The following is a 15,500-nucleotide window of genomic DNA, read 5'->3' as shown; positions in this document are numbered from 1 at the left end:
TGTTGAGATATGCATTATTTCTTATTAAAGTGATGTAATAAATACAGCTAGAATCAGTTTTCACTTCAGTTATATTAAAACTATTTTTTTTTAACTCATCAAAATTTATTTTCTGAAGACAGTTTAGGCATTCAGGGATTGCAGAGTTTAGCTCCAATAATGAGGTGAGTTGTTTCATTTAATTTAAAAGTTTAGATATTTTCCCTGATTTAAGGGATCAGGCTAGAGATCATGATCTCTTTCTCTCTCTCTCTCTCTCTGTTCTTCAAATATCCTAAATCTTAAGATCAACAAAAACTCAATCAGAGCTGGAAGCTCTCAAATTTTGAATTATTGCACAGCATCTCACGAAACGTTTTTTCAGAAAACTTAAAAAACGTATTTATCGAAGCTATATTTATTTCGGTCGGATTTATTACTCGAAAAAACTCTCATCGATCGACTTTTAATTTTAAATGTATTTAAAGTCGCATTATTTACAGAAAATATACAGAATTATTAACATTTATTGGACATTTTTATTTAATTTTTTTATTAACAAATTTCTGACGTTTTTCCTAAAAACATTTTTTGTTAAAGACATGAGTTATTTTTACACATATTAGTACATAAAAATATTCTTACATTATCTTTGCATTTATAATCAATACAAATAAAATTGCTTTTAATTCTAATTTTTTTTCTTCTTCCGATTCCACACTGCCCACCTGCGTTAACATTTCGTCAATTCAGGCATTTTACAGGGCAGATTTGTTGGCCACTTCTTCAGGGGCACCTTATTAAGTGGGCCAACGTTGCTCCCACAGTAAGGACAGAGAGTACAGAGAATGAAAGAACATCAATGTCTTGCCCGGGATTCGAATCCAGAACCTTTCCGATGAAAGGCCAGTTCCCTGACCTCTACACAGTCCGGCACAGCTCAACCTAAAAATAACGGATGCTGATGTTTAAAATGAAAGGAGACTGCATACATTTTTATTGACTTAATCAATAAGAAAGTATACAGTCGCCATTTTAATTTGTAACACTTTGGAAAAAATTACTTTTTTACTTAATCAATTTTTTAATAAAGGATCTTTTTCAGAATTTTGATATATTGCATGGATTGCTGAAAAAAAACACACCATATTATAACCATTTTTTCGTCACTAGAGTATCCTTAAGCTAAAATAAGTTTGTTTCAATTTATCTGGCGTGATTTAAAACAAACGACTGTTTTATTTCTTGTAAAAAGTAGATACTAGTTTAAGTTTTCAGTAATTGCTAATCACTTTTTAAAAAATCTTTTCAGTGTTGTTGTGATTGATAATGGTACCGGATTTTGCAAAGCTGGATTTGCAGGAGAATCGACTCCCTCAGTTGAGTTTCCATCAGTAGTAGGAAGACCAAAATACATAGTAAGGAATCCACAAAAATTGCTTTAAATCACTTTCCAAATTTTTAGTTAATTTTATAAACTTTGTTCTAATTATTAATGAATAAGCATTACTTTTGAAAAATTATGCTTTAACCCAATGTCGCTTTATCATTTTATTCGATTATTTGGTTTTAAAATATTTCAAAGATACCAAATATGCCTAGATAAAAGTAAATTCGTTCTTTTATTGGATCGATAATAAATACTACTTTTTTTGGTGAAAACATTCTGTTGAGAACAGAAGTGAACATATGTACCTCTTTTCGTCAGGTTAGTGGCACTATAAATTATTCGGGTAAACATGGAAGCAAATTCTAGCTAATATATTCAATTATTCTTTATTTCCTAAATAAGTTTTTTGGGAATATTATAGAGACTTATTTCTTTTTCTTTTGATGATAAAGTTCATCAACTTATTTACTTTCTTAATTATTATTAATAATTTTTTTCTAAATTTTCAAATTTTTTAAAATTTTTTTTATGAAACATAAATTTATTGTACTTGAAAAATTATGTTATTTTTGTGCCTTAAGAGTTTTATTCCACAAAAAAAAGAGTATAAAAATATTTTTTCCACTTTATTTGAAAAAAATAAGATCTTCATAATTAAGTGGTTAAAATAAGTTTTAAAACTAAAATATCTTGCTATCGTCTTTACAATTTTAAACTTTATATTAATTAGCAAGAAATGAAAAAAAACATACCTTGTCTGTATTTTAATCCATACTAACCAATCCACTAATCCAATAATCCAAATTAAAAGAAAACAATTCTTGTAATTAAGTCATGATTATGAGTGAGGAAAAAAATGAAATTAATTAACTTAAAAAATATGACTTCGAGATTTGGTAACTTGATACAGATGACATGTAAACGTTGTAAAAGAATTTAGCTGATATTAAAAAAAGTATTATGGGATGAATAAGAGCGGGCAAAATATTGCATGGCTTGTTTTTTTTGTCAAAAATTTGCCTCGATATTTCTTGTCTGAAACTCGAACGAAAATAATCTCTCGCAACATTATGCAGGTTAATCATCTCATATCACGCTACAATGAATACATATAAAATACAATATAGCGCAATATAAGTAAGATTTTAAATTAAAATGGACTTTTTGATATTAAATTTTGTTAATTTAAGTATTGTCAGGATATTTCTTGATTTTAATACATTTACAATCATAGTCTTACGTCAGTTTTTTTCTTTTCTCTTTATCATCTAGCCAGTGGTGGTAGGACTGAAATATCGAAACATGTATATTGGAGGATCGGCACAGGCAAGAAGAGGTATGCTGCATTTATCCTATCCTATACGTCAGGGGATTGTGCACAGTTGGAGGGATTTGGAGACGATATGGGATCACACTTTTAACCATCTTTTAGAAACAGATCCTCAAGAACAAGCTGTCATTGTATCAGAAGCACCGAAGAATCCACTTCGAAATCGAGAGAAAATGCTTGAGGTAAAATTTTTAAAATGATTATCAAAAAGTTTAGCTGAAAAGAATTCAATGGAACAATTTTGGAAAAGACATAATTCTCGGGATAAGATTATTTTTTCTCGGGGAAAGATTTTAGTCCTATTTATACAACATTGATTCATAAGAAAAAAAATCCTAGGAAGCATTTTCATTACCCGCAGCTGCCGTGCCTCTAATTACCGTAGAGCAATGTTTCCCAAAATGTGGTGAGCGTACCCCCAAACTAAAATAGTTTAATGGGAGTATCTTGCAACAAACGAAAATTTCAAAAATTTTTATTTGAGAACAAAGCTAGCCATGAAAATTTACTACTGCGTATTTTTCTATTGGCTCTTTTTTTCAGAGTTAACAGTTAATAATTAGTGGTGTTAACAGCTAGTTGTGAATTAACTTTTGTAAAAAAAATTTTACAGTAAAAATACATTCATTTTTTTAGTGGTGCAAAGCGTTATGAGAAATTTAGAAAGGGTACACAAAAGTCATAAGTTTGAGAAACACTGCCGTACAGCGAAAAAAAAGAGCCTGATTGGTGAGTTTTTCGCCTGAAAATATACTTCACCAATCAGGTTCTCATATTTCCTCCACCGTGACTGGAGGCGCGTGAACTACATGCGGTGAAAATGGCCCTTATTTAACTATACGACGTATGGTCCTTACATTTGTTCTTGTTGTAGTTCATTTACGTCACGCTAGAGCTGCACAATGGGCTATTGGCGATGGTCTGGAAAACATCCCTGAGGATGATCCAAAGACATGCCATCACAATTTTGATCCTCAGCAGAACGGATGGCACACCTTCGGTAGCCCGACGACCTGCACGCGAAGTCGAGCACTTTACGGTAGAACAGTTTAACAAGGACCAATACCGCACATCCTCGGTCCCTAAGCACAGTCGGATCCAAGTGGTCACCCACGCACACACTGACCGCAGCCAGTGATGCTTGACTTCGCTGATCTGAGGGGAACCGTGTCTTAACGATCAGTCCACTGCGGGACTTTACATTTCACAGATCTCGATGAATGAAGTTACTAGGTGATTATCGAAAGCTTTCAAAATGTAAGAATGTTCCAATTACATTATGCAACTGATACTTGACGAGTAAAGGCCTGGTTTCTTAGAACTAGCGCCTTATCTGAGCGTCAGCGGAAAGTTGATGTAGAGCTGACACCAAAAAAATACTTTTTTGTTAGCTCAGCGTGAGCAGTCGGTCCAACGCAGACATTATCTCTCATTGCGCATGCGTTAATAACGGAAACAAATATTTATTTTGAATTTGTATTGATTTTGTTATTGTCGACCAGTGTTTTGGAGAACAAATAATGACTTTGTCCAAGAAAAAACATATTATAGCTGAGCTAAATGAAGAGTGCTATGTTTAATGAAGAAGCTATGTTTAATGTCAAAATCAAAATCTTGGCTGATTTCAATGTGCTGTTGGATGCTGTCCGCCATTGCTTCTGTGGTTAACGTCACGTTGTAATCCAACTGCAGTTGAGTTGGACGGCAATTGTAGTTCAAGATGAGCGTTCGATGACGTATACTATCAAACTTACAAATGGACCAATCAGAGGTTAGCGCTGATTTCCATCTAACGGCGTCCTGTCCTAAGAAACCAGGCCTTAACATTAAAAAGACTGTTGACAGCAAATAAAATCTCCATGACACGAGCAATTTACACTAACATGTTAGGGAATTATACAGGATGTTTCAAAAATTAGCTGACAAATTCGGAGGGTGATAAAACTTTCAAGAAGATGAAATTTTATCCTTACACATGGGGTCCTAAACTACATTGAGAGGGCGGATATCGTGGAAAATCCATGCAGTTCTGGTATCAAACTGAAATATATTCATAAAAGATGCTAAAATATTTATTTGATGAATTATTACAAGATATATTTAAAGTTGTGCCCTCTGACATCAAAGCACATTCTATAACGGCATAAAAATTATTCCCGTTAAAAATGATGTGGTCATGGTGTGTGCCGAAGCGTGATTTTAGCGTGCGTCTTTCGTGATTGTGAACCTTTCAATGGGATATGCGATCCCACGTTCTATGGTAATTTTGGATCCTTTTGATGTCTTTTATTACCCCTCTGAATTTGCCGTTATCGGAATACTCTGTCGTTTGGGTCAAGTGGAAGCTTACAGATGACAGATAAATGCAAATTATAATCTTTATTTCCTATTGTCAAAACAAAAGTAAACTTTAAGGCTAATTTACTCAAATTTACTAAAATGCATAGAACCTTCATCCAGTCAGATCTTTGAGTCTTTCAGTTGTAAAAGCCGTTAAGCACTATTCAGATCTTTCATTCAAAACTATAACAGAAGATATTTTATGCCTTTGTAAACTTTATATGTAATTTACTCAAATTTACTAAAATGTCACTTAAAATCTTCATCTACACAGCTCTTTATTTGAGTTTTTCAGTTGCATAAGCCATTAAGCGCTAATAAGATTTGCCTCTCAAGTCTATAACAAAAACTATTTTGGTACTTCAATTAGATTAACTTTGCTTTATTTTGATTGCTAAATTACTTGAATTTGTCTCTTAGCTGTTCAATATATTCGCTAATAAAGTCTTTCAATCAAATCTATGACAAAAGATATTTTCTCTTCCAGTAAAATAAGTTTGGGTTTAACGAATTTTGCAACAGAATAACTCAATTGAATGCATTGTTAAATAAGCATTTCAAAATATAAATTTTTTTCTTTTTGCATAAAAATACTGTATTAGTATCATATATCAGATTTATTGTATTATATTTATAGATACTGTTTGAAAAATTTAAATGTCGTGGAGTTTTCGTAGCGATTCAAGCAGTTTTAGCCCTATATACGAGCGGGCAAACTACAGGTGTGGTCCTTGATTCAGGAGATGGCATTAGCCACGCTGTACCAATCTATGAAGGTTACGCAATCCATCATGCTGTTTCTCGAATGGAATATGCTGGTAGAACACTGACCGATTATTTGGCCCAACTATTAACAGAAAGAGGATACTATTTTACAACATCAGGTAAAAAAAAAAAGAGATAAAAATTTTTTATAGATCAGCTTAGATCACATAATATTTGGGGGTATATTTTAGATCACATAATATTTATTTGTGTAATTAATAAAAAAGAGCTGAATGGAAAAAAGTAAATTCAAACATCTCTTTCCTGTTAAAATTCTAGCACAAGGCAGGCTCTAGGCACAAAACTGTTAGGGCCCCCTTGGTCGTTACTTTATACTAAATTTACATGTTATTTTATTACAGAGTGCTTTTAAATTATTTATAACAGAAGTAAATTACGATGTATTAGTAAATTTCAGCATATATTTTTTTCAATTTTTGTTAATTTAAAACTGTAATAGGTAATTTTTAAGGAAAAACACAAAATTAATTATTTGTAAACTTTGGACGGCACCCAGGAATGTGGGGGCCCCAGACCTAGGCTTCTCAGACCTTACTGTACTAAAGTCGTAACTGGCACTAATATTAATATTTATTTAAAATTAATATAAAAAGATTTTTACAATTTTCTCCAATGGTTCTTCGTTCCGTCAAATAATCTCCAGTCGAAAAAAAAGCCTGTTCATAAGCTTGAGCGAGAGAATAAAGTTTTTTTTTCTTTTTTACGGAACGCAATGCATTTCTTTTGCTTAATGCATCGATTATTACATACATCTGTATTTCTATTTAATGCTTCTTTTACAAAGTTCTCAGCAATATTTTGATTTTTTTCATTCCTATTTTGTAAATATACACAATTAGAAATCTATATTTAAAATTTATGTCATGCAAAATACTAGTTTTATTATTTTTGAAATTTTTTTTTATTTTGCAGCTCCATTTTTTGTAGAAACAAAAAATTACTCCATTAATTAATACATTCTCAAAAAATTGCCAAAAAAAGAATGATTTTATCTTCAGAGGTATACAATATACAGGGATAGCACTCAAATCTTTTATTTCTATACATAAAATCATTACGTCATCAACTCGCCAAGCCCAGCGGTACAACAATGATAATAATACTAAAATAAAATGTTCAATAATAGGCAGATTTAAGAGCACTTTATCGGTGAATGAGCATGAAACATTCAAAACAATGGTGAGGGAAGGAACCACACCAAGTAGGTGCTATATTTGAAATATAACTTATGATTGTTATGCACTGAGAGAAATGAGGTCGAAGACACAGCCAAACCCCATTTTTAAAAACAGTAATATAGAATGGTATAGAGTTGTTTAAATTAACCTAATATTCTCAAAATTCTTTTAATTGAAAGGCATGAGTGGCCATATTCAAACACAACTACAGGGCAACAATTATTAAACTATGCGAAATAAAAAGTAAATTATTCAAAAACTACTGAGTGCACAAACTTTATTCAACATGTAAACGCTGCTACATATATTTTATAACCGTCATTTAACAGCCGGCCCAATTTTCGGGTTTACGATTACTAATGTTCAATTCCGTAGCCTTGTAATTTTAATCCCAATCCAGAAGACAAGGGAACTTCTAAATCAAGTATTGGGTGAAATTTACCTTCGTGGTTTTGATGGAACTAGCTCGCATTTGCGCTTTATGGAGAGGAAAACCACAAAAAATGTTCTGACGGCAAGGGGACTCTAACGAATGATCCGAAAAATACTAACGATATTTTACATCAGCACTGTGGTCGGTGCGAGCCGGGAGAGGAATTCGTATCGACCAGCCATCGTTGGGATTTGAACCTGGTTCACCTCATTGGATGGCGAATGCTCTATCCCCTGAGTCACCACGGTTCAGCTACAAATATTCGCATTTAAGTTGTGACATGTTTAATATGCTTGCCATCATTGGCTGATGTAACGCAGACGAATGGCTAAATTCTGACTGACCCGCTGAAGTGTCGGAACATCGATGCTGTCGACGACCTCCTGAATGGCAGTTTTCAGCTCAGCAATATGATCTTATGGGTTATTTCAGTACACATTATCTTTTATATAGCCCCTCAAAACTAAGTCTCATGTGTTCAGATCCGGAGAATAGGGCTCCAAGCGAATCTTTTTCCAGTGGTCTTTAGTTACACCAGAGTCAGAATGCGGACCCCAAAGTGCTCCCCCAGGATATCAAACACTCTCTTAGTCCGATTGGGTCGAACTCAGTCTTGCATGAACTACATCTTGTCGAAATTGGGGGCACTTGGTGTAAAGGGGATGAAATCATTTAATAAAACCGTCACGTATCGCTTAGTAGTTACCATGCGGTCAACGATTATCACCCTAATTATTTCACGATTGGACATTACACACCATACAGTCACCCGTCAAGGGAAAAGACTTTTTAATCGAGAAATACGGATTCTCAGTCCCCCAAATGAGCCAATTTTGCTTATTGACCAACCCATCCAAGTGAAAGGGGGCTTCATCGCTAAACCAAAACATATTCACATCAAATTTCTGTTCGTCAATTCTCTCGACCATAGCTGTGGTGAAATACATTCGCTCTTTCATCGCCATGGGGCTTAATGGCTGATGGCATGCAAGTCTTTAGCAACAATGTCGCAAGGTCTCCTGGTCGTTTCCCGCTTGTTGTGCAGCTCGTCTGATCGATTTTCTTGGACTGATTTGAAACACAGCGAGTGTCATCGCGATGTTTTCCCGCTTGTTTCTCGACCGACTTTGCTAGCACTGTCATCACATGCACTACCAGTTCTATCAAACTTGCGAATCAAATTCCTGATTAGTGGAAAGGTTTTCATCAGCTTGTACTCGGTCATAAACTTCCTTCGAGCAGCAAACTGGTTGTTATTCCTCACATAATAGGCCCTTCCAAGCGATATACGCTCAAGCACACTCTACCGTGACATTTCCACTTGCAAATGGTCGACAACAAAAAGTTGCATCATGCCCTGGGACCAAATACGAAGAGTTTGAACTTCATCACGCAAAACGCTCTAAGTTATGACAGCTTTATTTCAATAATTGTCACACTGTATATGCTTTATAAATTATATTAGTTCAATATACTTCTTTATGTAGCCGAATCAGAAATAGTAAGAGATATAAAAGAATCTTTATGCTTTGCAAGTGAAGACTTTATAGAAGATAAAAAATCTTGTACCAAAGATGTGTCTGCTTTTGAAAAGAGATACACACTGCCAGATGGTCAAGTGCTGAGAATCGGATCTGAAAGATTTCGTTGTCCCGAAGTTTTATTTACGCCCTCGCTTCTCAATCTTGAGGATCCTGGTTTCCATGTAAGATTTTTAAACATATTGTTTGTAACATTGTAATCACTAGCTAAATTTTTTAAAATGAAAAATAGATTGAATATAAAGTTAAAGAAGCAATTAGGTTACTTTTAATAGTATAAAAATAAATACGCTACTAATATTATGTAGATATGTAATTAAATTTTTTTTTTTTCAAAACGAGAAATACATGCAGTACAAAATTTTTGATGATCACATCACAAAATTTATATTGTTACTGGCAATGCCCATCTAAAGAGAGAGAGAGAGAGGACGATAGCTGTCAATGAATCACCTCCATTATTATTATTAGTAGTAGTAGTATTATTATGATTATTTTATAACCGTAGTTAAACAGCCGACCCCTTTTTTTGGTTTACGACTGCTAATGCTCAACTCCGTTTCCTTGTAATTTTGAATCCAATCCAGAAGACAAGGAAACTCCTGGATCAAGTATTGGGAGAAATTTGCCTTAGTGGAGGACTTTTCGATGGAACTTACCGGCATTTGCGTTACATGGAGAAGAAGATCACGAGAACCTTTCACGGTTTGCCTGACGGCAATGGGACTCTAATCCAAGTTCCGTCTACCACTTAGGAAGTTTCACGTCAGCACTGCGGTCGGTGCAACCCGGATGCGAAATTTGTATCGACCAGCCATCGCTGGGATTCGAACCCGGTTTACCTCATTGGAAGTCAAACGCACAAATCCCTGAGCCATCGCGGCTCAAAATATAATACTTTTCGTCCGCGACAGGATGAAAAGTATTATATTTTGTGGATGAAATAAAACGCTAAGTATAAACTTAACATGTCCCGCAGGCGTATTGACAAAACATACCGTAGATTGTAAACGCGGCGATTGCAGGTGGAATTAGCGATGGATTACGCGTAAATGTGGTGGGAGAACGAAATTACATTAACCTAAACAGTGTAATTCGATATTCTTTTTCTCCTCCTCGTCTAGCCATAATGAATAAAAATAACTAATTAATTCTTTTTAAAAGAGAATTAAAAAAGAAAATAACCTTTTTATTATCAGGATCACTTTACAAATACACTGTATTCATATTTTATTAAACGCTATAATTTATATTTTATAAAACGATCTAGTTTTTTGATATAACAGATTCAATTTTTTTACAAGAATTGTGTTTGCGAAGAAATAAAAATAATTTACTACTACTGAACCAATCACAAAAAATAACATAACATTTTAATGCTATGTTTTATTGAAACGCTATTTTGAAGAATTAATTCTATTTAACTTTTATTGTAAGAAAACATAACCTGTTTTATTTTAGTGATATTTTCTATTAAATCAATATTCTCTATAAAAGAATAATGTAAGCTTTTTTATAAAGATTCTTTTTTTAGAAATTAACAAAGACATATTATTTACTAGAAAAAAAATTAAGTATTCAAAAATGTTATCACGCTTTAAAGTAATAGTTTTTTGTAAACGAAATAATCAATATTTTTAAAATAAAGTTTGAAAGAGTTTGTTTCATTACTAGAAGCATTCTTTATAAAAAAAATATATATTAAATTACTTTTTTTTGCATAATTTTATTAAATAACTTTTTTTTTTGCAATGAGATGAGATCTTAAACTTGAAAAATTGATTCAATTCCTTAATATATATAAAAGTCGGTAAATACTTCATTCATTATGGAGGTCATAGATAACTTGATACCTTTTCAATATAAGAATAATAAATGCAATTATGTAATAGAAAATGCACAATTTTAAAAATATATTTTATTTACATATATTGTTTGCAGGTTATTCTGCAACTATCATACGTAACATAAATTTATTGATTCCTAAATACTGTTATATGAGTTTGGTAATTAAAAATATTATTAAAAAATAACATAATTAAAAAATAACATAATTAAAAAATAGCATAATTAAAAAAAATAACATAATTAAAAAAAATTTCAACCTTCAATTAAAAACTTTCTGTAGTCAAATATTAATAATAGTTATAATTTTTAACAACTTTTTTGGGCACAAATTTTTAATTCTCGAACTTAATACTATCCTTCATATGAAAATATCAGAAAATTTATAAAAGAAAAACTATATTTTAAAATTGAGACATTGGCGTCAACAGAGGTTAGATGTATGTGCTGAGTTTAAATAAATTATATGTTATAAAACTCACATTTAAGATTTAGATCAATTTATTATCAGGTCATAAGATTGTTTTTTAATAAATAAATGTAGTGATTGTTTGATTTACAATTGTAAGGTCCTGGGTGTTTAATGTTAAGTTATACATCTCTTTAGAAATAATATTTGAAATATGCAGAGCAGGGCGGCATTCATTTCAACTTAAAAAACATCAACTTAACTTTCAATAACTATAGATAAATAAAAAGCAAAAGTTTGATAAAAACTTTAAAAGAAATACTTTTAGAAAAATTCTTTCTAAATAATATTTAAATAAAACACAATCACTTCGCCTGAGTGATTTTGTAAGGAATTCTAAACTTTATAATTTTACAAGTTAGGTGAAAAGTAAATATCTACAATGGTGGTAGGGAATTAAGGAAATTCTAAATCTAAATTTTGAGTCCTAGAACGTAAACATCTGATCATTAGATCAAAAGTTAGTTTTAGATTTTTCGTTTATTGCTCACTGTACACTAAAACGTGATTTTTTTTTTCTTTTGAAATTTTGATTTCAATGCCCTTACTTCAACCTCCTTCAAGTTATGCTTACTTTATAAATTTAATCTCAACTTTATTTTTCTTTTCACTTTTAAACTGTCAACTTTTTTTCCATTTGTAAATTATGAAAAAAGTTATTAATCTGATTGCGAAAACAGTTAATTTATTAAAATTGAACATTTTCAATTAATTCCTTTTAATAGTCATTTATATTATTAATAATAATAATTATTTGCACAAAATTATAATAAAGGAAAGTTTGATTAGAAATTTAAAAGTTCTTGCTGCAACAATTAGGGAATTTCTATTGACAAATTCAAGTAATTTTTTTTCCGGAGCAAAATGCATTTTTTTTATAAAATTATTTTTACAAAACTGTGTATAATGAACATTTCAACAAAAATAATTAGTACAAAATAGCTGCTAAAAATTCTTTTAAACATTTATAAATATTATACATTTATAAATTTCAGCTTTTCGCATTATTGCTAAATAATCTCTACGTCGAAAAAATATTTAAGGAATTCCATAATAACTGAAAATTAAATAAAATTTAAAAAAAATTGTAAATGGTTATCGAGCAGAACCATTAAGTTTAATTAATGAATATAGAATTAGTAACAAAGTCCCTGCTGATCAATAAATTTTTTTTAATCTTTTAAGTAAACAAACTTTATTGTAATAATCATTTCATTATTAAGGATTAGAGGTTATTATGAAATTATTAATATTAATTTGTGGATGACTAGGTAAAGAAGTTCACTACACGAAATGTATTTAATGAAAGTTATAAAATACAGAAGGGGCTATGGTGGTAATAATATACAATTTTTTTATCTTAGTTTTATTACGACCTTCTAAAAAACGCTAATAAACTCAATTATGTTAACAAATACAAACGATTATGTCGGAGCTATAACAAAAAAATACGCTTTATATTTCATTTAATGCAGTAGAATCTAATTAAGATCAGCTTATTTGAAACTCTGAAATGTCACACCCATATGTAACTTGGTGAATGATAGATACTTGATACCAAAAACAAAACAAAAACATAAGCACACAGCTGTTTGGCGATTTGCGAGACGCTCCTTCAACACCGCTAGAATTTTCGCCAACCCTTTTACAATCTACGATATGTTTTGTCAATACGCGTCCCGCAGTGGACTGATCGTTAAGACATGGTTCCCAGCAGATCAGTGTTTCCCAAAGTATGGTACGCGTACCCCCATGGATACGGGAACAGTTTAGCGGGGGTACGCTTTCTTATGCGAAATATCTTGCAACAAACAAAATTTTCAAGCAATTTTATTTAAAAACAAAGCTAGCCATCAAAATTTACGATTACGTATTTTTCTATTTTCTATTTTTTTGCAGAGTTAACAGTTAATAATTAGTGGTGTCAGCAACCAGTTGTGATTTTTAACATGTGTTAAATTTTTTATAGTAAAGGTTTGTACTAAATTCCACTTATTTTGATTATTTTTATGAAATATAATTTTTATTCCTATAACTGTTATCACAGTAAAAACAATATAATCCTTCTCACTGATGCAAATGAACTTATTAACAAAACTTTGTACCAAAAAAAAAAATACATTATTTTTTTTTATTAGTGGTACATAGCGTTACGAAAAATTTAGAAAGGGTACACAAAAGTCATAAGTTTGGGAAACACTGCAGCAGATCATCGAAGTCAATCATCACTGGCTGCGGTCAGTGTGTGGGTGGGTGACCACTTGGATTAGTCTGCGTAGGGACCGAAGGTGTGCTGTATTGGTCCTCGTTAAACAGTTCTACCGTAAAGTACTCGACTTTACATGCAAGTCGTCGGGCTACCGAAGTAGGGGTGCCATCCCCTCCGCAGAGGTTCAAAATTGTGATGGCATGTATTCGGATCATCCTCAAGGATGTTTCTCAGACCGTCCCCAGTAGCCCATTGTGCAGCTCTAGTGCGACGTAAATGAACTATAACAACTGCAACAACAGTAAACTTAACATTTTATTTCAACCATTTGAAAATTTTGTAATTTCAAACTTTAGGATTCATTGTACAATTCCGTGATGAAATGTGATGTAGACATTAGAAGGGATATTTTAAAGAATGTCGTATTGTCTGGAGGCAACACAATGTTTCCCGGTTTGCCAAATCGCCTCCGCCGAGAAATGCAAGAATTGTGTTCCAGCAAAGTGAAAGTGTGGGCTCCCGCCGATCGAAGGTATGCCGTGTGGCTCGGAGGCTCAATCCTAGGATCGCTCTCAACTTTCAAAGATATATGCATTACAAGAGCAGAATATAATGACTATGGCCCTAGAATAGTTCACAGGAAATGCTTTTAGAATTGTCAATTGATGTGACAATATTTTCTTTTTATATATACCTTATATCTACCACCATTGAACAATAAATGTCCTCATATACCAAGATTTTTAATAATTTTCTTACAATAAAAGAGTTGAACAAAACCTGTTAAAGCAAAAAAAAAAAAAAAAAAAAACTAAAATCCTGATTTCTGGATTAAAAAGAGTTGATAGTAATTCAATATTTCATGCCAAAAATATTGTTAAGACAACAGACGCAAATACACAAATGAATGCAGGTCATTTTAAAATTATTCTTTGCCATTTTAAATAAAGTTTCTTTTCTCTTCTTATTAAGTTTTCGTTACATTTAGGCTTCAGGATAATTTTTATAAAAGTTTAGCTTTTTTATTCATCTCATAAAAATTGTTTTGATGATGAGATCATACGAAATAGAGAAGTTAATGGCATAAAATGACTTATGCATACAACTGTTAGTAAACAGCAATGACGTATTCGAGCACTTCCCTCCCATTGAACATGGAAGCTTTTTATTATTTTCTCTAACAACTATTTTCATAAAATATTTTCAAAGGGTTTTCTTTTCGTAATATCCAGTTTTTTTGGGTATAAAACAACACTTAAAATTCCATTTTATCATATCTAAATGAACCTTTTCCTTTTTAATTAATGAAATGTCTTTCCGTTACTATCTTCTCAAATAAGTAATAATTTAATGAGGCGAAATTTGATGCAAGAACATCCCTCTCAGCCATTCAACGGATAGCCAATTCCAATCCAACTGTTTCCAATCTCTCCGCTTTTTATCTTGATGGCTGTTGGCTGAAAAGGAATTGGTTTCAGGGGCCAAGAGTAGCTGTTTTAAGACCTGCACATAGGTCGTTGGCAGGTCGTTGAGCCCATGTCCAAGAGCTCGAGAGTTCGATCCTCACCACCCGAAGATTTCCCGTTTAGTAAATGGTGACTGTTGCACTTTAACTCTGCCATGTCACAATGTCCTACATGTTTCCATAACAAACACATTATTTCTTTACAGTTCCCCTTTCTTTACAGTTTGATATTCATTGAAACAATTTATAATTTCAAAACAATTTGTAGCTTAAAACCCTCTTTTGGGAGAAATTTTGCCTTGCATAAGTCCTTTATTTTATTTTTAAGATTTGAGATCACAGAATGCGCTATGAAGTAAAAAATAAGAAATAAAAAAAAAATTAAACTCACCCGGCTATTAATTATTTTTCTAATCTATTAAATATTCACTCTTGATATGTAGTAAGCTCCTAAAATTTAAAACTAAATAAATTGGATATAAAAGACAGCATAGTGAAATAGTATCTATATTGAAGTGATGTCTTATGAAAGTTA

General features: G+C 32.0%; 1 protein-coding gene across 1 annotated transcript; it reads left to right on the top strand.

The window, feature by feature from the left end:
- The first annotated feature begins 37 nt into the window (after nt 1-37).
- Nucleotides 38-14,233, top strand: LOC107450244 (actin-6). The gene is made up of 6 exons (XM_016066003.4): nt 38-164; nt 1,292-1,397; nt 2,642-2,881; nt 5,677-5,923; nt 8,924-9,141; nt 13,857-14,233. Exons 1-6 carry the CDS (start codon nt 160-162, stop codon nt 14,151-14,153), a joined length of 1,113 nt encoding a protein of 370 aa, XP_015921489.2. The 5' UTR covers nt 38-159; the 3' UTR covers nt 14,154-14,233.
- The last annotated feature ends 1,267 nt before the right edge of the window (nt 14,234-15,500 follow it).

This window comes from Parasteatoda tepidariorum, chromosome 8, assembly GCF_982258835.1.
Source record: "Parasteatoda tepidariorum strain Cologne lab strain chromosome 8, Ptep-v5.0, whole genome shotgun sequence".
Classification (NCBI taxonomy): domain Eukaryota; kingdom Metazoa; phylum Arthropoda; class Arachnida; order Araneae; family Theridiidae; genus Parasteatoda; species Parasteatoda tepidariorum.
The sequence above is the reverse complement of the archived record's forward strand: the minus strand, read 5'-3'. Positions and strand labels throughout refer to the sequence as shown.

Coding starts and splice junctions, on each gene's coding strand:
- LOC107450244 (XM_016066003.4), top strand. Junction 2,882..5,676: donor ATCGAGAGAAAATGCTTGAG/GTAAAATTTTTA, acceptor TTATATTTATAG/ATACTGTTTGAAAAATTTAA. Junction 9,142..13,856: donor TTGAGGATCCTGGTTTCCAT/GTAAGATTTTTA, acceptor TTCAAACTTTAG/GATTCATTGTACAATTCCGT.